Raw genomic sequence first — 26,556 nt, forward strand, 5'->3', positions numbered from 1 at the left:
AGAATCAAACATATATAATACTCTTTGTTTTAAGTCTATTTTTAAAATTTAGCTTTTAATACATTTCAATCTCTCTTTGGATAATGCTCATGTATGGCTATATGTTTAAGATTTCCAGACACCATCAAGATGGCTGACTAGAGGAACCTAGCACTCACCTCTTGTACAAAGAAGGGCTACAACAGCAAATAAATAACCACAAATCAAATAGAGCATCTAAGGGAGAACACAAATTCAGCAAGAAAATGATGAAGCCCTTCTAAGACATGGAAACTCCTGATGGTACCATAAAAATAAAAGCAAAGCAGATAGCCAGGATCAGCATAGAGGTAGGAGAGACTCTTCTTTGCAGGGAAAAGGTAGGTGGGAGATTCTCCAGCCATCTACATTCCCATCATAGATGTCTGGAATCCTAGGGAGAGAAAAGCCCCTCTGCCCTCACAGACCCTGAGCCTAATACAGAGTGTTTCCTGGAGTTCATACGACTGTATTGTTCCAGAGAGGAAATTCAAGCTGGGTGCCTCACATTTCTGAGACCCAAGCTGACGCATCATGGCATTATTTTGAGAGAAGAACCATGACCAGAATACATTCTGACTTGGGCCAATAGCCCCTGTATCTCCACATCCATAGTATTCCACTGATATTCCCCCACATCCACTGAGAAGGCTACAGTCTCATGAAACCAACTGGAACAGGTGGTACAACTGTGTCCTCAGTATCTGAGCCCATGTAGCTCCCTGTACGCCAGAAAATAGGTGATCTAAAACCTTAGGAAGGCTGCCTCCAGGACATAGGTAGCTGAAGCATGTGCTCACCAGAGCTTGAGAGCCACCTGTCTTATCTGCCACCACCAAGAGTGATCTCTCCCTTTCTAGCAGTGGGACCACCACATGTCCATGTGCAATGTCAATAACCTGCAAACCAGCTTAACTGAGGTCCACTGCTAATGCACCAGTGTGTGCCATCCAGGGGCCCAAGACCATCCTCCTCAGGAACTGCTGCAACTTCAACCCCAAAACACTGACCACTCCAATAGTGGGGCTGCTGTGCACCTTTGCCACCATTTAGGAGCCAGAGGAGTGGACCAACCAGGGTCTACCGCCACCAACACCCACCCATACCTGCAAATATCCCCTAGGGTCCTGGAGACTAGCCTACCCGGGCTTTCCCAAAGAAAGTTATGACACAGCCTCCACAAACAACTGTAGCCTAAACTACCAAGTAAATCACATATGCTATTGATTTGATTATAGCAAAAAAAAAAAAAATCACATGGAGAATACATTACTGTACCCACCTAGAACCAAAACCGAAGCACTCTACCGAACTGACTCTACAGATATATCTATAGGAAAAAAAGTCTTACCCCATGAAAGCTACTTCATAAAACTGAAAGAAGTGGCAGCTATACCAGAGATGTAGATATCAGTGTAGAGATGCAAGAAACATGACAAAGCAGTAAAACATAACACCTCTAAAGGAAAATAATTATTCTGCAGTAAAAGACCACAAATATAAAAAAATCTATAAAATACTTGAAAGGGAATTCAAACTAAATCTCTTTCAAAAATTCAGTGAACTACAAGAGAACACAGATAGGCAATACCATGATATCAAGAAAAGAATTCATGATCTGAAAGAGAAATTCAACAGATATACAACAGAAATTATAGAACTGAAGAATTCAATGAAAACATAAAAAATACAGTTGAGAGCTTCAACAATAGACTTGTCATAGAGAAGAAATAATTTCTGAGCTTAAAGACAGATCTTTTGAAGCATCCTAGTCATGCACAAAAAAAAGAGAAAAGGAATTTTTAAAAAGAGTGAAGAAACTCTATGTGGCATACAGGAAAACATTAAGCAAACACATTTTTAAATTCTGGGAGTTTCAGAAAGAATATGGGGAAAGGCATGGGAACCTATTGAATAAAATAATACTTGAAAATATCCTATGTCTTGGGAGATAAGTAGACATCCAGATACAGGATGCTCAAATATCCTCAAATAGACTTAAATTAAAAAGGTCCTATTGACAGTGACAGGAAACAGACAAATTCCTAGGCAGACAGGGATGGGTCCCCAGTGAAACCCAACCTTCAAGCCAAGGACAGTTTAAAGCCTGAAAACCAAGCTGCCAGTTCCAGATAGAGTCCACAGCTGGCATGAGAACTTCTATCTCCATCTCACCCACTTGCTCTTGATTGGTTCCTTCTGAACGATGTCTTTTAACCAATCAAATGATACTTTTTTCAAGACTGCCCATGGACCCATCAGCATGCATTCTCACATTCTAAGCCCATAAAAACCCCAGACTCAGACTCACAAATGGCTACCTGTTTTGGGGTCCTCTCCCATTGCCAAGAGCTTTCCTTCTGTGGCTCAATACAATTCTACTCCACCTTACTCACTTTCCAGTGTGTGCATACCTTGTTCCTTTAGGTCACGGACAAGAAACTGGAAATCCTTGAACTGCAGGAGCAAAAGAGCTGTAATATTCCTGCTTGCTGAGCTACAGGTGGTGAGAGTAAAGAGTGGTAACATTCTCTGCTGCTTGTTGAACAATGGAGAAGAAGCCACTGGGTGCCACCCTCTCCTGCTTGGCGAATAATGGAAGCAAAGAAGCCACTGGGTGCCCTTTCTCTCACTCACTGAACTATGGAAGTGAAAAAGCCACAACACTATCTGAGGCATATTATAGTCAAACAGTCAACAGTCAATGATAACAAGAGAATAGAATCAAGTCACATACAAGGGAGTTCCCATTAGACTAACAACACATTTCTCAGAAGAAACCATATAGGTCAGAAGAGCATGAGATGATATACAAAATACTAAAAGAAAAAAAAAGAAAAACCTGTCAGCCAAGAATACTGTACCAAGCAAAACTATCTTTAAGAAATAAAGAGTAAAGTTTTCTCAGACAAGCAAAAACTGAGGGAATTCATCACCACCAGACTGGATATACAAGAAATACATAAGGGAGTTCTATATCTGGAAGCAAAAGGATGATATCTGCCATTATGATAAAAAAGGAGAAAGACAAGGAATGAAATGTTATTTCTACAGAAAACCAGCAAACTGCAAAAAATAAATAAGAGAGAAAGAGAGAAACAAAGCAATCAGAAAACAAATACCAATGGGGCAGTAGTCTTCACCTATCAACAACTATGAAGAGGTTTAATTTGTCAATTAAAAGACAGAGATTGGCTGAATGTATTAAAAAACAAGATCCAACTATATGCTGCCTACAAAAATCTCACTTCACTTGCAAAGACACACATAGACTAAAAGCAAAGAAATAGAAAAAGATATTACAATGCAAACTGAAACCAAAAGTAGGCAGGATTATCTACATTTATATCATAAAAAGTAGACTTTAAGTCAAAAAACATAAAACAAGACAAAGAAGGTCATTAGATAAAAATTAAGTGGTCAATTCAGTAAGAGGATATAACAATTATAGAAAAATAAATAAACATATATATACACACTCTACATTGGAGACCATAATACAATAATAGCTAGAAACTTAAATGTACCACATTGAGTATTAGACAGATAATCTAAACAGATAATAAATTGTAAAATATTGGACTTAAACTATACTATAGACCAAATGAACCCAGTAGATTTTTACAGATATTTCATCCAACAGCTGCAGAATACATATTATTCTCCTCAGGACATGGGACATTTCAATGATAGACTATATCTTAGGCCTCAATATAAATCTCAAACATTTTAAAACATCAAAATTCTCTCAAGTATCTTCACGGAACACAATAAAATAAAATCAGAATCAATATCAAGAAGAACTTTGGAAATTGTACAAATACGTGGAAATTGAACAATATGCTCCTGAATGACAAAGAGGTCAATAAGGAAATTAAGAAGAAAATAAAAAAAAAAAATTCTTGAAAACATGAAAATAGAAATACCAATGAGATAGAGCAAAATAAGTACTAAGAGGGAAGATCAAACCAACAAACATCTATATCAAAAAAATAAAATATTTAAAATAAATAACCTAACAATACACCTCAATGACCTAGAAAAGCAAGAACAAATTAAATTCAAAATTTGTAGAAGAAAAAAATAATAAAGATCAGAGCAGAACTAAACAAAAGAGACTAAAAAATTACAAAAAGTCAACAAAATGAAAAGTTAGCTTTCTGAAAAGATAAATTAAAATGACAATTAGTTAGACTAAGAAAAAAAATAATGAAAACCTCAATAAGGAAAACCAGAAACAAAAAAGGGGACATTACAACTGATACCACATAAATACAAAGGATCATTAGAAACTGATATGAACAACTATACACCACCACACTGGGTAATCTAGAGGAAATACATAAATTCCTGGAAAACTTACAACCTGCCAAAATTGAACCAGGAAGAAATAGAAAATCTGAAAAGACCAATGACAAGTAACAAGACTGAATCATTAATAAAAAGTCTCCCAAAAAGAAAACAACAACAACAACAACAAGGCCCAGGATAGATAGTTTTACTGCTGAATTCAACCAAATTTTTAAAGATAAACTAAACCAATTATTTTTAAATTATTCCAAAAAACAAAAAAGTAGATCATTCTTCCTAATTCATTTTAAGAGTATAGCATCACCCTGATACCAAAACAAAACATAGACACAAAAAAAACAACAAACTACAACAACAAACTTCAGGCCAATATCCCTGATGAATATGAGTATAAAAATCCTCTACCAAATACTAGCAAACCAAATTCAACATCACATTAACAAGATAATTCACCATGATCAAGTGGGATTTATTCTAGGGTTGCAAAGATGGTTTGTATATGCAAATCAATAAATGTGATATATTACATCAATATAATAAAGGAAAAAGTCTTATGATTACCACAATAGAAATCAAAATAAAGAGTTTCATAAAATTTCATCCTAAAATTTCTTCATCATAAAAACTCTCAAAAATTAGACACAGAACTAGATATGACCCTACACAATAAAGGCCATTTATGACAAACCCACAGCTAACATTATACTGAACAGAGAAAAGCTTAAAGCATTTTCTACAAGAAGGAACAGGACAAGTATGCCCACCTTTGCCACTGTTATTCAAAATAGTAATAGAAGACCTAGGCAGAGCAATTTGTCAACAGGATGAAATAAGGGCATCCAAATTGGAAAAGAGGTTGTCAACTTATCCCTCCTTGTAAATGAGATAATTTATATATATATATAAACCTGAAGACTTCACCAAAAACTCCTATGACTAATAAATGAGTTTAATAAAGTTGCAGGATATAAAAATTAACATACAAAAAAATCATTACCATTCCTATTTACCAAAAACAAGCTAACTAAAAAAGAACTGGAGAAGGCAATCCCATTTACAATAGCTTAAATAAAATAATAAACTACTTAGGAATAAACTTAACCAAGGAGGTTAATACTTTCTAAAATTAAAACTGCAAAACACTGATGAATAAAATTGAAGGGGACGTAAAAATCAAAAGACATCCCATGCTCATGGATTAGAAGAGTTAATATTGTCAAAATGACCATGCAACCCAAAGCAACTTATAGATTCAAAGTAATCCCTATTAAAAATTGCAATTACATTTTTCTTCAAATAAACAGGAAAAAAAATCCTAAAATTTGTATTGAACCACAAACAAATGCAAGTAGTCAAAGTAATACAGAACAAAGGGAGGAATCACACTATGTGACTTCCAAGTATATCACAATGCAATAGAAACCAAAACACAATGATATTGCTATAAAAACTTACACACAGACAAATAGAACAGAACACTCTGAAATAAATCTGTGTATTTACAGGCAACTCACTTTTGACATAGGCTCTAAGAACATACACTGGGGAAAAGACACCCTCTATAATAAATGGTGTTGAGAAAACTGGATATTCATATACAGAGGAATAAAACCAGATCTCCATCTTTCAGCAGATCCAAAAATTGAAACAAAATGTATTAACAACTTAAATGTAAGGCCCAAAACTGTAAAACTACTAGAAGAAAGCAGAGGGGGATTTCTTTGGGACACTGGTCTGAGCAAAGATTTTTATGGATAAGATTACAAAGGCACAGATACCAAAAAGAAAAATGGACTAACAGGACTATATGAAACTTTTAAAAAGTTTTTGCTCAGAAAAGAAAACAATCACAGCGTGAAGAGACAATGTGTAGATTGGGAGAAAATATCTACAAACTATTTATCTGACAAGGGCCTTTTACCTAGAATATACAAGGAACTCAAGCAACTGAAAAGCACTAATAATAATAGCAATGATCCCATTAAGAGGTGGAAAAGAATCTGAAAGGCATGTCTCAAAAGAAGAAATGCAAATAGCCAAAAAGTATATAAAAAATGATCAACATCACTAATCATTAGGAAAATGCAAATCAAAACCACAATAAGATATCATCTCACACCAGTTAGAATGACTATTATCAAAAGGACAAAAAATAAGAAATACTGGGTAAGATGCAGAGAAAAAGGAATTCATACATTGTTGGAAGGAATGTTAATTAGTACAACTATTATGAAAAACAGTATGGAGGTTCCTCAAAAAAACTAAAAATAGAACTATCATATAATCCAGCAATCCTATTACTGGGTATTTAGCCAAAGGAAAGGAAACTTGTATACACAAAGTGACATCTTCACCCCCATGTTTATAATAGCAGTATTCACAATAGCCAAGATGTGATATCAACCTAAATGTCCATCAATAGATGAGTGGATAAAATAATTATGTTATATATACACAATGGAATACTATTCAACCATAAAAAGAAATCGGACCTTGTTATTTTTTGCAACATGGATGAACCTGAAGGGCATTATGTTAACTTAAATTAGTCAAGCACAGAAAGATCGATATCACATTCTCACTTATATATGGGAACTAAAAAACTGAGCTCATGGAAGAAAAGAGTAGAATTGTGGTTATCAGAGTCTGAGAAGTTAGGGATGAGAAGAGCAAAGAGAGAAGCTGGTTAACTGATACAAAATTACAGCTAGATATAATAAATAAGTTATGTTCTATAGCACTATAGTGTGAATACAGCTATCAATAATTTATTGTATATGTTCAAAAAGCTAGAATGGAGAATTATGAATATTTCTAGTACAAAGAAAGGATAAGTGTTTTAGGTGATGGTTATATTAATTACTCTGATTTAATCTGCATATTTCATACTTACATCAAAATATCATTCTGCATCCTATAAATAAGTAAAATTATTATGGTAACTAAACATAAAGTGAAGAAAACAAAAACTGCAAAAAAGCAACCAAAATCATGTAAATACAATTTTTAAAGAATTTTTTATGACTTCATTATTATTTTTGATTTGGGGAATATACATTTCACGCAATTTCAATGTACCTTCGAGATGTTACATAGACACCTATGATCTGAACTTAACGTTTTAGAACATTTCTACCTGTAATAGGTTTTTAGATACTTAAATTTTGTTGTTTGTTCTAGGTTTGAGGTCAGTGAAGAAAACTGACATTTTAAATTAATCATAGGCATGATGGCCTAATTAATCTTCTTGACTGTGAACTCTTGGGTGTCAAGAGTCAATCCATAGGACACCGCATCCTGAATATATTAACATCTCAATTGTTCATTTATTAAAATGAAATATTTTCATCAGATTTCTTCTTAGCTGAACTTCCAATTTGTGTCTTATCGGGCTTTTGTTTTGACTTTTCCATAAATCATGGCAAACCCAATGTGGCACAAGTTTGTTTTTTGAAAAAAATTATTATTGCTTACCCTGGGTACAGCTATACATATAGGATATATATGCAGTATATATATAGGATATACACACACATATCCTATATATACAGTATATATATAGGATATATATCCACACACATCCTATATATACAGTATATATGATATATATACACAAATATCCTATATATATAGTAAATATATAGGATATATATACACACACATATCCTTGTTTAAAAAAACCCTTTAAGTATACAACCCTACCTTATGCACTTAGGTAGAAACAAAAACAATTGTCCGTAACACTTGAACTTTTTCTTTTAGACTAGACCCGGTTTATAATTATACATATTTTACATAATATAAACTAGTTCAATGTAAAGATAGTTTGTCAGAAAGCAACAAAACCAATCTAAGACAATGTAACAGATAAATGGTTGGCTCCCAAGGGTAAGATGATGAAATCATCAGTTAGTGAGGCTGGGTCCCTTCCAGTTTTCTTATGCTATGTCTCTTTAAAATATATGTACATGTAGAATATTTTAAACCAGAATGGATTTAAACATATTTTATAAATAGTATTAGCACCCTAGTTCTTAATATGTTCCAGAATTTTAATCAGTGAGAATGTAATCCTACACATTTAAAAAATTAAATAAATAAAAAGCAGCTATCCTTTATGAATAATACCATGAAACTGAGTCTGAGTTAGATTTCCAAAATATGGAAAAATGAGGTTTCTTTTTGCCTATCATTACTATGATGACAATTATGAATTGATCTATAATGAATATTAATTAAATGAATATTAAGTAATGACATTGATGAAACATTTATTGAGAGCTGACAATGTGCTTTATCCCTGCTCTTTCAATAAAAAAGAATGTTGCATAGGCACAAACCTTCGGTAGATGACATAGGATTTCAAGAAAATAGATGACTTCAGTAACTTTGCTTAAAGGTTAAAGAGGTAAATTTAAAAGAAGGGTGAAACAGCCATAATGATGTGAAATAAAAGTTGAAGCTCAGTGCAGTATGATACATCCTTAGTTATATGTTCACACCTCCCAACCAGACTCTGCATTTCTGGAAGTTTTATAACTAGCCTAGAAACAATATTACAGAGAATTCAAATTTCAAATTTCAGAATCACAGAGGATTTGAGTATCTCCCACCCTCCTTGAATTAGCTGATGTGTAGCATTGGGATTGTCATTATCAACTCTTGCTGATTAGAATTAAGTCAGATGAAAAAATATACAGAAAGTTTCCATACTACTGGAGCTGTGAGAAAGACACATATACCATACTTCTACTTCCTAACAAACTTTCTGACATTGCTGAGAAATAATGACTTAGTTAAACACATGCTCTAAGGAAAGATTTAACATACTCTATGCTATTTAAGACTTAATCACCATATTTACAATGCATAATTTAGTAGAATTCTTAAAATTGTGGAAGAGCAAGCAACATCGGAAGAAGAGGAGAAGTTAATATGACATATGGTTTTCTGAGGGTGTTATAGGTAGAGATACGTAGATCGCTCCTTCAGCAACATCACAACTTAGCCAAGTTTTCAGAGTTACAGTGAAGAAAAAAGAGATGTAGAACTGGAACCATTTTAAGTTTCAGCAACACGGATGGAATTGGAGGTCACTATGATAGGTGAAATAAGCCAAGCACAGAAAGATTAATATCACATGTTCTCATTCATATGTGGGAGTTAAAAAGTTAATTCCATGCAGGTAGAGAGTAGAATGATGGTTATCAGAGGATGGGAAGAGTTTGCATGTTTATGGAGTAGGAGGATAAAGAAAGGTTGGTTAATGGATACAAACACGTGGTTAGATAGAAGAAATAAATTTTAATATTCAATAGTAGAGTAGGATGACAATAGTTTCACACATTGTATGTTTCAAAATAGCTAGAAGAGAGAACTTCCCAACATAAAGAAATAATAAAATACTCAAGGTGATGTATACCCTAAATACCCTGACCTGATCTTTACACATTTTATGCATGTTATAAAATATTACATGTACCCCATAAATATGTACAAATATTATGTATCAATAAATAATAAAATTTATAATTTTATATTTATAATTTTAATAAATATTTATAATTTTAAAAATTATGTTTACAAGAGTAAAACAGGATTAATTCATTTGAAAACTAAACAATATTTTAAAATATACATTTTCAAATAGTTTTGTTGTCCTTTCTGTGAACTAATAAGCTTCATAATTTATTTTGATGATATTTTTATTAACTCTATTCTTGCTTTTTTAAATTTTACTTTAAAGTTCTGGGATACATGTGCAGAATGTGCAGGTTTGTTACACAGGTATACATGTGCCATGGTGGTTTGCTGCACCTATCAACCTATCATCTAGTTTTCAAGCCCCATATACATTAGGTATTTGTCCTAATGTTCTCCCCCTCGTAACCCCCGACCCCTCGACAGGCCCTGGGGTGTGATGTTCCCTTTCTTGTGTCCATGTGTTCTCATTGTATCAACTCTATTCTTAAAGGTTCATCAGGTATTATAACAAGAGAATGTATTCCAGGAAGAACACATCATAACTGGTCTAAAGGGATATAGTGTTGCACAAGTTCATTGTTTCACATCCCATCATTTCCTGCTAATGGATAGTAATAATATAGTTAAGTTCAAAAGTGAGATAAATAATCATCTAAAAATTGTTTCAAAATTGTAAATAAGTTTCTATTCTAAGGCAAATTTTCTGTTTTAGGAAATATTTAATCATTATTTTCTTCATTAGGAATGGTTTTATAGTACAGAAAGAATTAAACAACTGTAAAAGCTGAATCATTTGTAGGACAAAATAACACAGTGTGGGAAAAATGATCCTTTGCACTTTTGAGTAGAGAACGGCCAGAAGAAACTATTCTTCATAAAGATGTTCACTATCATGTTACTTATAATCACACAATGAGGAATTGAAAAGATGCTAGATAAAAACAGTTTCAACTAAAATATGACATCTTTACTTAATGAGATTATGCAAGCATTAATAGTGATGTCCCATAGTATGTGGAAATACATAAACATTTAATGATATCAAGTTAAGTGTTAAAATAGAATGCCACATGGTATATTCAGGTAAACTTTAAAAAGGTGAAAAAAAATCTAAAAACCAGGAAGGTAATTTTAATAGTGTTTCTATTTATATATTAATTGTGATTCTTCTTATATAGCTGTATCACAGGTTTTTAAGTGTTTACATTATTTTTCTTTATTATTTTAAAATTTTTTTGAGTACATAGTTATGGTATAATAAAATGTTAAAATTCACTTTTCAAATTACAGCATAACACTTATAATAGCAATATTAGATGATATCCTAGCACTCACCACCAGCTACGCATAGTTGTTAGCAATTTTCATGAATTAACTCATTTGATTTTATTTATAAATGGAATGCAGAGGGACAAAATGTTAATAGCTTTCTTCTTATCACAAAGCTAGTGAAAATCCCAGGATTAAAATACAAATGGTATATTGCCAGAGTTCTAAGGTGACTGAACCAATTTACTCTCTCACTTGCAATGGATGAACAATTTGGCTCCATCTTAACAAAGCTTAGGCTTTTTAATGTGCTTGTATCATTCTCTTCAGTGTCTAGTGTTATCTCCTGATATTTAATATCAATTTTCTTGATAAGTAATAATGGTGAGTACATATTCATATGTTTATAGGTGGTTTATAAATAGACTTAGTTCAAATGCCTGTTTAGGTCCCTTGCCCTTTTCAATTGAATTGTTTGCTTATTATTGATTTATATAAATTCTTTTTATATTTCATACACAAGTCATTTGTCACCATTCTGAAACTATTGGATGGAAATGACTTGCCCACAGATTAGGAGTTCATGTTAGAACTCTGGACTCTAGTCTTCTACACTTTCTGGCTATCATTAGTCTCTCTTCTTTCTTTCTCTTCTTTCTTTCTTTTCTTTCCGTCTCTTCTTTCTTTTCCCCTCCCTCCCTTCCTTCCTTCCTTCCTTCCTGCCTTCCTTCCTTCCTTCCTTCCTTCTTTTCTTCCTTCCCTCCCTCCTTCCCTCCCGCACTTCCTTCCTTCCTGCCTGCCTGCCTTCCTTCCTTCCTCCCTTCCTTTCTCTCTCTCTCATCAATCTTCCACACTTCTCCTCTTTTCTCAAACTTTTCACTGGACTCTCTGGAACCATTGTGCAATAAAACAAATTATCCTCTCCTCTCCAAATGATTGCCACTTTTGCTAATAACACTTCTGAAAAGAGGCAGCTCACTCTCCCAATCCTTTCAAGTGCTATAGTTTTAAGGGCAATATATTGGCCTTCTATCAAAATTACCACTTGTCCAGCTCCAAAGTAGATTCTCTTTACGTTCGAGGTTCATGAAATCTAATAGTTCTCCTCTCTACCCTTATTCATACTGTCAAGTAAAAACTATTTTTAAGACTCTGCAACTATCCTGGGTGGTTTTAAGGATAACATCCAATAAGCCATTCTCAGAGTTCCCTTACTTTCTAAAATCTAATGAACATCCCCTGCACATCAGTTGAGCCACTCAGATTCATGGCTGCATATTGGATCTTACCATCATCTGAAAAGAATCTATTTTGAAATCACATCAAATCCTAATATTCTACTCTCTGCTACAGTTTTCTCTCCTGGTTACCTAATTTTCTTCCTCTGTTGGTGTATCTTGACTATTCACATTGCAATCTCCCACTGATACTCTCATATCTCTTCTGCTCCCTGTTTTACATTTATTTTACGCCACATTGCTAGCAAAGATGTCTTTCTACAACACAAAGTTAATCATTTAAGCTCATATTTATATTGGATAAAGCCAATCTCCTTGACAAGACAGGCCAGGAAGCCATTATCTTGGACCTCCCTCTCCAGCCTCACCCTTACACATAACCTTTAAAAAATATTTTGGAGTTTCATGATCACACTAAGTACTATCTTGTCACTGAGACTATTTATGTAAATGTCACATTACAATTTGCTTCAAAATACTTATTTATGCTCAGACATTTACTGTTTACCCTTAGGATGGATTAAGAGTCCCACCTCTAGAGCTCCTATAAGTGAATATTTATCACACTATAATATTTAATCTCTTTGGATGCTTCATCTAGTTTACTCTGAATTGCAGGAGAGAAGAGAACTGCTCTTATGTGGATGTTTAGCTCCAGTGACTTTAGTAAAAATTAATGGGAAGAAAAAGGAAGAAAAGAAAGAAGGAAGGAAAGAGGAAACAGAGGAAGTATAAACAGTAGGAAGCTGGCACTGCAGATGTTGTATATAAAATAATGCAATGATCTTTAAGGTACCTTTAAGAAATAAAAATCACAATTTGTATAAAACAATGGTTACTTACATATTATACAACTTTAACTTTAAATAATCAGCATATTAAAACTATGTCATTCATGATTCCAATTTATCGACACTAAAATATTGATATTGATATGGAAAAAATGGCTAAGTAATTAACTTCTTTGTTAGAGAATTAAGAACCTTGCTCTTCAAGATAGATTGTGTTATTGGCAAGAATATGGATGGAGCTAGAGGCCATTTTCCTTAGGAAACTAATGTAGGAACAGAAAACCAAATACCACATGTTCTCACTTATAAGTGAGAGCTGGATGATGAGAACACATGGACAGATAAAGGGCAACAACGACGGAGGGCGGAGGGTGGGGGGAAGAGGATGAGGAAAAATAACTAATGCGTAGTAGGCTTAGTACCTGGGTGATGAAATAATCTGTACAACAAACCCCCATGACACAAGTTTACCTATATAATAAATCTGTGCATGTGCCCCTGAACCTAAAAGTTAAATTAAAATAAGAACATTGATTTTAAATTATAACACAAAATGCGTACACACAGAAAACAAAACTAAATCATGGAGGTAAATACAACAGAAATGATTTTTGTGATAATCTGCTCGAGTTTACTCTTCAAAGTTTAAAATGTGATTTTGTCATGAGATATCTCAAGTCTTCTTCTGTTGATAGTGGCAGAATTAATTGAACAAAAGCCCCTCCAAAACTGAAAAATAATTACATAAACATGTGCACTCTTATAGAGCCACTTTACCTTATAAAAAAGATATAAAACTTAGAATGAATATAAAACTAAAATATAATTCTAGAGAAATTGATCAGATTTGTAGCTTACTCTATGAGATTACTCTAAAATCAAAGGGATTCTATAGGCCTAGTTCGTCTATTTCTGTGACTTCACAAATTTATGTACTATCCAAAATAATTTTAAAAGTATGAACTTAAGCCATTATAGAGAAACAGAAGAGAAACTTATGAATAGAATAGTAATAAAGTTATATAATAAAACATACAAATAAATAACGTATATTCCAACATCATAGTTCAATGTTAGTATAAATTTAACTGTAAGCTTCTTAAGTACAAAAAAAATGAAACATGATGGTAATGACAGATGAAGTCTAAGAGATAACACCATGATAAACAGAATTGAGAAGAACTTTTGTCAGGTAATGAAGGATTTTCCAACATACCTTTTTTTGTTAAAATAGGGAGTTTTATATGATTAATTTTAAAAAATCCCTTTCATTGCAGACTGATGACATAATTGTTGAAGCCCAATTTAATTTAAGCAAAACTGCAAAGGGCTAAAACAACATAGACTACATCTGTCTTGAGTTAGAGGTAAATTAGAACATAGAAGAGTGAGTGGCTTGCATATGGCCTCATTAGGCCATATTCCATATGAGATTATTAAAATTTATTTGCAATGTCATTTTGTTTTGGATTGGACAGCTAAGATTTCAGTGTGTTATCTGTAGCAAGAACCAAGAATGCAGTTTTTAAATATATTCTATTAAAGGCAGAACATCTGTTTTGACAATCAACTGGGAAGGGTTAATGGCCTTTTATAGAAATTAAGCAGCTTATGAGTCTCGATGAGTTGGGATTCATCCTACATTTGTTTGGAAGTACAATAAGGGGAGGATTTAAGGAAATCTATCTTTGTAAACAGTTTCTGATCTGTCTTCAATATGGCAGTAAATGAACTATAGCTATAATTGTTACCAGCACATTTATTTTTTAAAGCATTCTAAGTACCTAAACACAGTCATGGAAAAATCTTGACTAAATCCCACATTAAATAAATTTTAAGTAATACAGGTTTTTGATAGTACTTTCAAAAGATACGGGATGCCAATTACAACCTCAGAAAACTAATTATGTGTGATGTAGGGAATCATTGTTTAATTTTTATTTGAATGAAAAAAATCATCTGATAATGATTTTAATTTCAGACTACTTGATTTTAACCCATTTTTATGGCAATAGCCATTATCAAGGCCAATTATTTGTGGAAGCCATTTGTAGTGCATGCTTATAAAAAGCATTTCATCAGTGCAGAGGAGATGCTTACCTTGCTAACCTCTGGAAATGGTGAGCATATATCTACTGAATCATTAACCTACAGCTTAAAACAACTATTGGGGAGGGATGGAAAGGCTGAGAAGGATGGTACAAATTTTTTTTTTTTAATGACGCTGGAGAAGGTGTTCAAAAATAAAAGAAGACATTGGCTATGGATCTTGACCTTGTGATATGTCATTAAGTTACAAGGCTATGTGAGCTTCAACCAGAAATTAAGGACCCACGCTGTATTTATAGAGGTCATTCGATAACCAGTTCCTAACTACAGAGTCAAAGACTAAGGAAAAAAATAAAATAGGCATCTTAAGTTCTTTAATATTTTCTATAATATGATAGAGATAATATCAATATTCACTTTGTATTAACTGAGTCTGAACCTCACTTGCTCCTCTTACAGAAGATTAGCACAAGAAACTGTGGCATACAATTTCTTAAAGAAGAAACTGGCATTAAAAAATAAAAAACAAAACAACATGATATATGTCAGGACTAATGATTCGCTTTAAATGAAGGGCTACAGGTCATGAAGTGTGAAATTATTCCTGGAAAGTTACTGAAGGTTCACAGACTGAAAAGGCTCAGAGCCTATCAGCTGGAGCAGATTAAGCAATTTTGTGGGCAGAACAGTTTCATTACTTTGTTTGAAGTATGATCATTTAAATAGTTAATGTGTACAATTGTCAATATTTTTATTCCATGACAAGAAAGTAACCTTTTAATTCTTACTTAGCGAGGTGGGCAAAATTTTAAAGCGAAGTCATTTAGATTGATTTATTAACACATACGAGACCCCAAAGGCTTGAGAGAACAGGTGTACTTAAAGAATTAAGAGCAGTTCAATTATCCTTGATTTCCAGTGGATAAAGTACTGTAGGAGAGAATGAGTAGGTTAATCCAGTTAAAGAGCCTTGTTTACCATTTTAGAGCATTTGGGATTCAAGTAGGGAATCACCAAAAATATTTTATGACTGAGAGAGACTTATGATATTTGCATTCTTTGAAAGTTGACCCAGGAAGCAGGTTGGGGTGTACAGAAAGGAGGTAGTTCACAAGGAAGCTACTGGGACAATCCTAAAAGAAAATTTGTAAGGCTGGTATATGAGACAGTCACAGTTGGGCTGAAGTAAAGAGGCAGGATTAAGAACATTAAAATAGAATTGAGTAATGATATTCCAGAAAAGAAATCAAAAATGCTGCTTAGGTTTCTAGTTTGGGAAAGGTGGGGTGTGAAGGATCCAGTAGCTGAGATATGACAGATAAAATCTCTCTATTGGGATTTGGAGAAAGGGTGGCGATGAAAATCTCGGAGCACAGCTCTGGAGTGATAACCACTCGGGCTCCACTTCTAAATTGCCAAGTACTACTCATGGGACACTGGGAAATTTACTTAACCTCTTTGTTTCTCAGTTTCCTCATATGTAAAATGGAAACAATTATAATGTTTGTCTTATGTTGTCACTGTGAAAACAAAATGAATTCACATATTGTGTTACTTATAAATATACTCCTTCATAATCTCAATTCCTACCTCACTCACTCTCAACCTGACACCATTATCCTTGATTCCAACAACCTTTGACTTCACTGTAATTTACAATGTACTATTCCTAAAATCTATTACTGTACCTCATATTTAATGTCCTTACTTCCCTTATTTCCAGCTTAAATTCCATGGTTAAGCCTTACAATTACTCCTTTGCATATATTCTCAACTCTCTGGCTGCCCTCTCTGTATATCACATTTGCCAAAAAACACAGTCACATGAAGACTGGGCTATGCCTATTCCATTCATAAAACTGGAATGTAACTAGATAAATATGAATGAATATGAGTAGAGACATATACTCATCCAAGCTGACTGGAATTGTATACTAAATGGATGATTACTAACCAGAGGTAGCTGCTCTTTTCTCCTTGAAAATCACACTGTTTCTTTGATCCATTTTGTTCCCACAGGCTTCTTATACATCTTGCACCATCCTCACTGTAGCTACTCACCCAGCTTTCTATTTCTTTGAGAAAACAGAAGTGTTATATCTTTTTGCCATTGTTGCCCCCTCAACACAACACAGACTGTTCCTTTTAAAATATAAGTCAGATAAGTTCTGGCTCTGGTCAGAGTCTTCTAATGGCTTCCCATTTTATTCAGAGTAAAGGCTAAAGATTTTACAATGGCCTAAATTGTCTCACTCAATATAAAAATCTTATGATAACTTTGAACTCCTATTTTTCCTCCTATACACTCAGGGCTAGTCACTAAACCCTCCAATGCCTTTGAGATCTGTCAAGTGTCTACTGCCTCAGAATCTGTCAGTGAAGTTATGTCCCCAGATAGCTACAGGGGTGACTCCCTCAAATCACTCAACTCTACTCAACTATTTCGTCAGTGAATATCTTGACTGCCTCTTTTATCACTGCAAACCAACATTTCTTCTTTCTCTGCTTTGATTTTTCCCTTAACAATTTAAACAAAACCAGTACTTATTTATTGTATGTATTTAAGGCATATGATTACTGTACAATTAATGTTTTGATATTGTTAAATAAAAATTATCAAAGGCCATTGTTTTGGACTGAGCTCCTACAGGAGGTCCCAACAGACCAGACCAAACCAAAATGTAAACCAAACTTTAGTACAAACAACTTGTACTAAAGTGTCACATAATCAAGCTGAAATTTTAAGGAAGCAAACTGATCCCCAAACACATCAGTTGTTTCTGAAAATGTGAAATTCAAGTCTACCTGACTTGGTATAATAAGGATGTAACCTCTGCTTTAACTCTTTACCTAAAGAGTAACCTGAAATAACATGATGTTAAACAATCAGCTTTTGTTTTGTATTGTTGTGTTTCTTGTTCCCACCTTACAAAATCCACTGTTCTAGGTCTAGTGGGAGCTCTCATTCTACTCTGTAGAATGGAGGCTGTCCTAATTCATGAATAAATGCCAATTTGATCTATAAATAAATTTGTTGTTATTTTGTTTTCAATAGTGTAAATATTCATAGTGAAGTGATTATTATGGTCAAGCAAATTAACATATCCATCTCCTCATATAGTTACCTACCTCATATAGTTACACACACATATATACATATATAGATATAGATATATATACTTTTTTTTTGAGACATAGTCTCACTCTGTCACTCAGGCTGGAGTGCAGTGGTGCAATATTGGCTCACTGCAACCTCCACCTCCTGGGTTCAAGAGATTCGCCTGCCTCAGCCTCCTCAGTAGCTGGGATTACAGGCACCTGCCACCACGCACGGCTGATTTTTTTGTATTTTTAGTAGAGATGGGGTTTCACCATGTTGGCCAGGCTGGCCTTGAACTCCTGACCTCAAGTGATCCACCCACCTCGACCTCCCAAAATGCAGGGATTACATGGGTGAGCCACCGTGCCCAGCCATGTTATAGAATATTAGCTATAGTCATCATGCTGTACGTTGGATTTCTACACTTATTCATCTTACATAACTGCAATTTTGTACTCTTTGACCAACATCTCCCCAGTCCTCCCCTCTTCATATCTTCAGGAATCAACATTCTACTCTATTTATATATTTTAGTACAACCAGGTACTAAATTATTTATTTATTTTTATTGTTTATTGTCTACATTACCCCTGCTGGAATGTAACCTCCATAAAAGCAAAGATTTACCTTTGCTTTTAATGTTTTATTTCCTACCTATAATACTGTTTGGCACATACTAGGCATGCAATGAATATTTACTGAAAAATTAAATAATATTTTAGCATAGTCCCTGGGATAGTATACATGTTCAATCAAAAGAGGTATAATTATTTCAGTAATAATAATATATTGGGAATGTTACACTTAAAATAATATGGGTCCTGCAAGTGGCAGTTCTAGGTTTGGAATTTAGGAGGATGAGCTGAATATAAATTAACATGGTAATACAATCAACTGAATAAACAAGATCTCATCGAGAAGAATACTGAGAGAGGAACGTCATGACATAGGACGGTAGAATCCAGGGATGCACCAACATGGGCATGTTGACATTGTGAACCCAGGAAAGATACTGGAAGCAAGTATCCAGAGAAACAGAGAAAGGACCAAGAGTGAGGTACAATGGAAGTCAATGAAAGGTAGACATTTTGGAAGGATGAATGCTCAATAGTCATCACACACTTCAGAGTAGATAGTACCACAAAAATGGTAAACAGCAAACGGTGAGATACAAATCAGTATTAAAACTGTGGGGATATTTAATCATTGGAGATAAATCTTCAGAATAAAAAATGTCTAAAAGTAGCAGTGAAAGGTTTTGCAAGATTGTTCAAAGACAAGAAAATTCACATACACATGGTCTTTACATTTGATTCTCTCAAACAAAGAAGTGATAGCATAACAAAAAGAACACACCTTATGTTTGAATTTATATAACTAGGGATTGACATAAGTGGGTCAAGGAGGCAGTCCCCAGACTCAATGAACTGAGGGGGGTCTTTTTGCACAGGCAGATGGATAGTAGGAAGGAATCGCAGATCTCATCTTAGAGTTAACATCTGAGATCAAAAATGCATCTAAACCAATAAAATTGCTGTATTTTAAAATAAGAATATAAATAATACAAAAATTCTAGAAGTCTTCAAGACAATACTTAAATGAATAAAAACAACACTAAATTAACCTAAAATGTAAAATATTTATATATGGCTCTCATTATATTTAATTAATCTTATTTACCATAGGATGTCTAACAAACCTTACATGAAGAAAGGAAATTTAGAATTAGTTATTGCTATACTCAGCAATACTGAGGTATTTCCTTTTCCTCTATTTTTGTAGTTTGAGAAAATGAAGAGTTTTTAATATTTTTTTTAAATAAAGGCATTTAAAATACAACCAGTATTTTACAGATATAATTACAAAATGAATCACAAGTGGTACAAAATGAGTAATATGATTAATTTCTAGGTTGACCTTTAGAAAAGTATTTTTCTAACATTTCTTAGTTGTTATAATTTTATTATATCAAATGGAAGTTCCAGCCATTTAATTTCCATGTTGTTTTTTTCAAAATGAGAAGTGCATCATGGATATAAAATAGTTTGTTTTTTGAAATAACTGTTTAACTTTCGAGGCAATTTAGATTTTGAATATGAATATTGTTTGAGTATCTGCTTCTCTTCCTACCAAGGTTCGTTTTTTTCAGAGTTACTTTACTCATGCATTTTCACTTCTATATTTATTGAATTAAGTAATTATTTTGCAGGTAGTTAAATTTATTGTTCAATACAAATTTTTTAAAACACAGCAATAGCAGTGCATAACTTTCTTCATGGTTGTATCATCACTTTAGGTAGCCTCTAACCTAGATGAGAGCCCTCAACATTGCAGACACACAATGTGCATCTCCAGCAAAATTGCCCATAAGAATAATTTCATTATTCTGGGAAGCTAGATCTATAAAATATATAAAATGTTGAAGTGTTCTGCCTTTACAATTCCTGGTAAGTACAGCATGACTAAGTGATAAAACCTGAGTAAGCTTCAGTTCAAGCATACCGTTCTAAAAAGCGTATTGTGACATGAAGGAAAAAGGAAATATAGTGGGCAAAGGTGTTCTGTTCCAGAGGAATGATGTATTTTAGATCTATATACTTCTACCTTGATTAATGAAAAATTATCTCTAGAAGCTTTTAATGGTATACGATACTGATTAGTCACAGCAACCCTGAGTTATAGCAGAATGATAAGGAAAAACTCACCAGTACCACCGGACAGATTGTTGTGGGTGGTAAAATATGGTCCTTCAAAGGTCCACAGTCACATTCAGGTTTTAGATGAGAAGCACATTTATTATGCAGCTAGAAAAAGAGAAAGGGGGATAGTGTCAAATTCTACATGACAACGTCTAACATGGGGGAAACTATATTTCAATCGAGACACAGCAAACACATTAAAAGTACAATAAAGAAATTATAAGAACAAATAAACAGTCATACAATAATTCGTAATACATTTGTCCTTATATATGTACCCTAAATAAACCATTCAGCAGCTTCTGTGACCCATTCTATACATTTTGTAATTCTCAGAAATGTTTATATTAAAAATGTACTTTAGGTTTTTCACCAAAGAAGCCTAATTTCTTTGACAAACACAAATTATTGTCCATTACAGTTCTTCTTTTGCTTATCTGTTAGCATAATCTTGAAGCCACTGTGCCTGTGTATGCTTTTTTTTTTTTTTTTTGACCCTCCTGTTTTCTCAAAGTCATTCCAAAGTGCACAGCTCAGTATGGGGCATAATTGATCCCATCATTAGTTTTAACTTTGTAATTCAATATGTAAATGTAACCAGAGATTCATCTCAGTAGGAGCAGGATATAAATAAAAGAAGATGATTATGATTATAAAAATTTATCTGTATATTGTATTTATCAGCTCAACATTAAGTTAGTATATAATCATACAATGTCCTATTTATTTTTTGATATGTATGATCCAAAACTAATATTTTTATTAACCTGGTCATAAGTTTACATGAAGGTGTTATAACATGGTGTTTTAAATAGTGATGTTTTAAAACTGAAGTGTTAGTTTTTTAAAGAATTACACAGATTTGGTAAAATAATACTTGCTTGAAGGCATCTAGAGATTTCTCCCTTCTGTACTATGCATCAATTTGATATGAACTATTCATATTTTAGAAAAAAAATACATTTCAATAAGATAACATGTCATGTTTAAAACAAAAAAGAGCCACATTATTTTTTCATTTTGAATCAAAAGCTACCCCATTTAAGCCTTGGCTGCATTAATTTCCACAACATACATACCTTTGTGAGCAGTTAATTAACAACTAAGCATAGGAGTCTAATGAGTGTTGATTTATTTTTAGTAATAGAACAGTATCAAAGAGGTATTTCTGCCATCCTAGAATCTAAAACTGTTGTCATGCTAGCTCCCTGCATTGGAGTGAAGGTGACTTGTACTATAATTAATGCACATTAGGTTACATTACATGAAATAAAAGTATCTTAACACGTTCATCCATAATTAGCAGCTCTGCTTCTCAGGGGCATATAAACTTCTCTATAAAAAAGTGATTTAATCATATTAGGCACTATTGGTCTTTGTCAAGAGTCAAGAAGTATTGAAGACAGAGAAGCAGTTAAATGCACAATAGAACTAAATAAACAGATACTCAGAGCAAATTAAAATGCATAGTTTCCTCAAAATAAAATTAGTGACTGATTTAAAATGTATTATTAATATATTGGACTTAGTAATTAACTTTCTTAGAGTATGCCAAGGCCATGGATGTTTGGATTTAGAGTTAATAGATTATCAAGTGTTGGGATGGATCATTCCCCCCAAAAGATATGTTGAAGTCCTAACTTTTGGAACCTTTGAATGTGAGCTTAGTTGGAAATAGAGTCTTTCTAGATGTACTTAAATTAATACGTTAGTTTAGCTGGACCCTAATCCAATGACTGGTGTCCTTATAAGAAGAGGAGAATCTGGAAAGAGAGACAATGGCACAGAGAGGAGAAGGCCATCTGATAACACAGGTCAAGATCTCAGTGATGCACTGTAAGACAAAGAATTCCAAGGATTGCTGGAAACCACCAGAAGCTAGGAAGAAGCAGAAAAAGATTCTTCCAGAAAGCCTTCAGAGGGAGGATAACCTGCTGACATTTGGAATTCTAGCCTCCAGAGCTATGAGTGAATACATTCTTGTTGTTTTAGGCACCTATTTCATGGCATTTTGTTACGGCAGCCCTAGAAAACTAATAAACCCAGTACTATGAAAACTGCACTAAAACCAAACAAAGACTATGGATCTTAAGACTCTGCTGCACTATGGATGTCACAGAGAAAGAGCTTTTACTCTTTAATCTTGGGCAACTTTCTTAAAACTGAGAAAACAGACTCTAAGAACTCTCTACAAAAAACAGATCCAAGTTAAAAATCTATTTGTGTTTACAGCAAGAAAGTGTTGAAATACTACTCTTGATTACATTGTAAAGCTAAACATGTGACTCTGAAGGCCACAGGGGCAGGACATACTGAGTCTCATGCCAACACTGACTACAGATGCATAGTCAGAGGCCTCAGCCTCCTCCACGCCTCCATCCATGTGTTTCCAACAATTTGCAACTGATATGGTAAGGGACGACTAAGCTCTCTGCATAGTTATTTGAGGGTTACTGATGTAAGAAAGGATGGCAAAAATAAAATTAATTTAATGATAATTTGGGGGCATTTAGAGTAGTTTCCCAGATGGAAGGAAAGAATCGAAGACTCAGATAGATTCATGCAATAGATGAGCTTACCAGAGTGTGTGTGAAGGGACAACTCTGTATATCGGGGTTTGGGAGTTTCCGAGCATAGGTACTGACAATCGATCCCATGAAATTCTGGCCTTTGCAGAGTCAAATAAAGCTAGTATGGGATTTCCCGGTTTGATTGCCACTGTAGTCCAGATCCCTGAGTTTTGTCTAGGCAGTCATAAGGCACTCCCCCAGACATAGTAGGATCTATAAGTTTAGTAACCATATTATCATCTGTTAAACAGAGTCACACAATGCAAAAAAATTCTCCTAACCAAGAAGACTATACTTACTAATATGCAGGAATATCTTATGCTTGTATTGAGACTAGAATCTGGCAGCTAATAAATATATTTGCATAACCATCAACATTATGACGTTGTTTGTAGCAAAGAGTGTTAAAACTGAGGGCATCACGGTAGGAGTACGGATCATTTTACAGGTTGTGAGTCAAATTAGTATGACAGGTTTAGTTTATGCATCATATTTCTTGGAGGTATACTTGAGGAAAAAATATACAATGTGAAAGCCAGTGTGAAAAATGCATATCGTTTTCAGGACTACCTATAAAGTGTAAAAGCAAACATCATTTTTGCTGTGAACTTAAAATTGCTCTAAATCATAAAGTCTATTTTAAAAAGCAAAAATCAACAAAATTATACAATAGAATTCAAAAGCTACAATTTTTTTTTACTTTAAGATACTGATAATATTTTGTTTCCTGATCAGGTACTGCTTATAGAATATTCATTTGGGGAAAATTCATCGAGCTCTGCCCTTTGGATATAAATGCTTTTCTGTATGTACATTTTCCTTCAATAAAAAGCTTTTTATAGTTTGAAAGAATGAATAAAACCTACTATTTTATAGCATAACAGGGTGACTACAGTCAGTAATAATTTAATTGCACATTTTAAAACAACTTAAAGAGGATAATTGGATTGTTTGTAACTCAAAGGATAAATGCTTGAAAGGATGGATACCCCGTTCTCCATGATGTGCTTATTTCACATTGAATTCTTGTATCAAAACATCTCATGTGCCTCATAAATGTATATACCTACTAAGTAACTACAAAAATTAAAAATTAAAAAAAAATAAGTAAATATCATCAACAATAAAAAGTTGCTTAAACTTGTTACCATATTTCATGGACAAGAATATAAGTAAAAGACACAGCTGAGTCCTTCTCAGTATAAATAAGATGCTGAAGACTGACAATTGTTTTAAAGATAACCTGTATCCCAAATCAGCAAAATCCTAAACACAGAGATTCTCATCAAGAATAGAAATAAACTAATGATTGAAGATGCTGTCTCTTGAGTAAAATAACCAATAGCTCACCAGAGAAAAGGGATTGTTTACTAATTAAAATTAAAAAAAAAAAAAACATTTTTGTTCAGTTATCTTTGTATTTTTTTCAAGCTAAGGCATAGAAATCCTTAGCTCATTTTTAAATATACAGCCAGAAATTCCCATTCATGCTAAGAGATTCAGTGCCATATGTAGCAAAGTCATATAATAGAAACCAGCTTTTCCTGGAAGTGAATTAAACACTTGGAAATAATTTCAGAGTTTATGACAACTTCCAGTAGCACCTAATTTAGAGCCAGATCTATGTTTATTAGAAAAAGCTGTCTCAAGATAAAAAGAAAAAGAAAGTGTGCGGATGTCTGTGTGCATGTGTGCCGGCATATAGTTATGGCTGGAGTTGAGGAAAGAGTGGCTGTGCTGGTCAGAGAAGAAAATGAAATCTAAGAAGTCAAAAGGAAGAAAAATAGAAAATAAGTGTTCATAGGAATTTAGAGGAAAATAAGAAGAGAAATAAACTATTATTCTAAAGAAAAATTTGAAGGCCTGATTTGGAGGCACATATTTATTGGTTTACCTGTTACACTGGCCCCTAATATTTTGCAGTTTTGGGGTGCTTCCTAAGACTGGCATTTGCTGAAGCAGAAATGTTTCCATGGCATTGGAAACTTTTAAACATTACTGCTAGGAATTTAGTATCTTAATAAATAATACTATCTCTAGATCATAGCAAAAGTTAGTAAATCATTTCTATGAAATAGGTGTTCTTTTTTCAAGCCTAAATAAAATGTCTCGACTTCCCAACCTGGTGAGTTCTGCCTGACCAGTGACAGCTTACCTTGACCAGCAATGATTCACAACATGTTCTACAAAGAAGGTCAAGAAAACACACTTTCAGAAGAAATGAACAGGTATAAGCAGTGGGATATTAAGGATGTTAGTAATCAAGACAGAAAAGATAACTGAGGCGAATATTTTGCCTGTCACAGAGAATTGAAATATAAAACACCGTGACTGGTTGCCTAAATATCAGAAGGCAGTTTTCCATTGACCTTTCTTAAGCTTTTCGTATTTTTAATTTTGAAGTGGCTAGATTTACAAATGAACAGAAAATTTCATTCTAAGAGCCTAATTTTATGCCTACAAGATGGCCAAAAAGTACATCAAGAAGCCACAAGTATGAACTGAAATATGGGTGTGAAAATGGATTCTTAAGTGTTTGTTTAAGCTTACTTGCATATCTGATGGAGATTTGAGTATTACAGGATGATATTATAAAACAAAACTTAAATAGGACATATGTTGGAAATTTAATATTCTACTGTAAGAATAGCATATCAGAGATTAAAGTGATCTTACTGAAGAGTTCTCTATACTCAGTACTTTGTCAAGAACTTCAGGTGATTAGGAAAAAATGTGTGATATGGACAAGCAACAGGAGCGGACTATAGTTAACATTGCAAACAATGTTACCCTGCAGTGTGAAACCAATGGAGAGCATTTGAGTTTTTCCTTTGGATGTGGACTATAAGTACAGAAACTATTCCAAATCAAGATATATTAGTGTCAAGAAAAATTTCAAGGAAGACAAGTAACCTAACTTGGTTCTTAAATTTACTAACTTTTGTGCGCATTCAAGGGAAGGGGATGAACAAAATAGTAGGCATGAGGGAAACATGACCTCCTCAAGGGACTGTCAACAGAAATACA

At 33.7% G+C, this 26,556-nt stretch overlaps 1 protein-coding gene across 12 annotated transcripts in view; it reads right to left on the reverse strand.

Annotated features, from left to right (window-relative positions):
* Positions 1–26,556, reverse strand: part of DGKB (diacylglycerol kinase beta) — an 808,853-nt gene that overhangs the window by 490,782 nt on the left and 291,515 nt on the right. For all 12 annotated transcript variants that reach the window (XM_017956905.3, XM_017956903.3, XM_017956902.3 and 9 more), the window contains one exon: positions 20,966–21,064. In XM_017956905.3, the coding sequence (XP_017812394.1) occupies positions 20,966–21,064 (99 nt within the window). The remainder of the gene's footprint in view (positions 1–20,965; positions 21,065–26,556) is intronic.

The sequence above is a fragment of the Papio anubis genome, chromosome 4 (genome assembly GCF_008728515.1).
Source record: "Papio anubis isolate 15944 chromosome 4, Panubis1.0, whole genome shotgun sequence".
Lineage (NCBI taxonomy): Eukaryota > Metazoa > Chordata > Mammalia > Primates > Cercopithecidae > Papio > Papio anubis.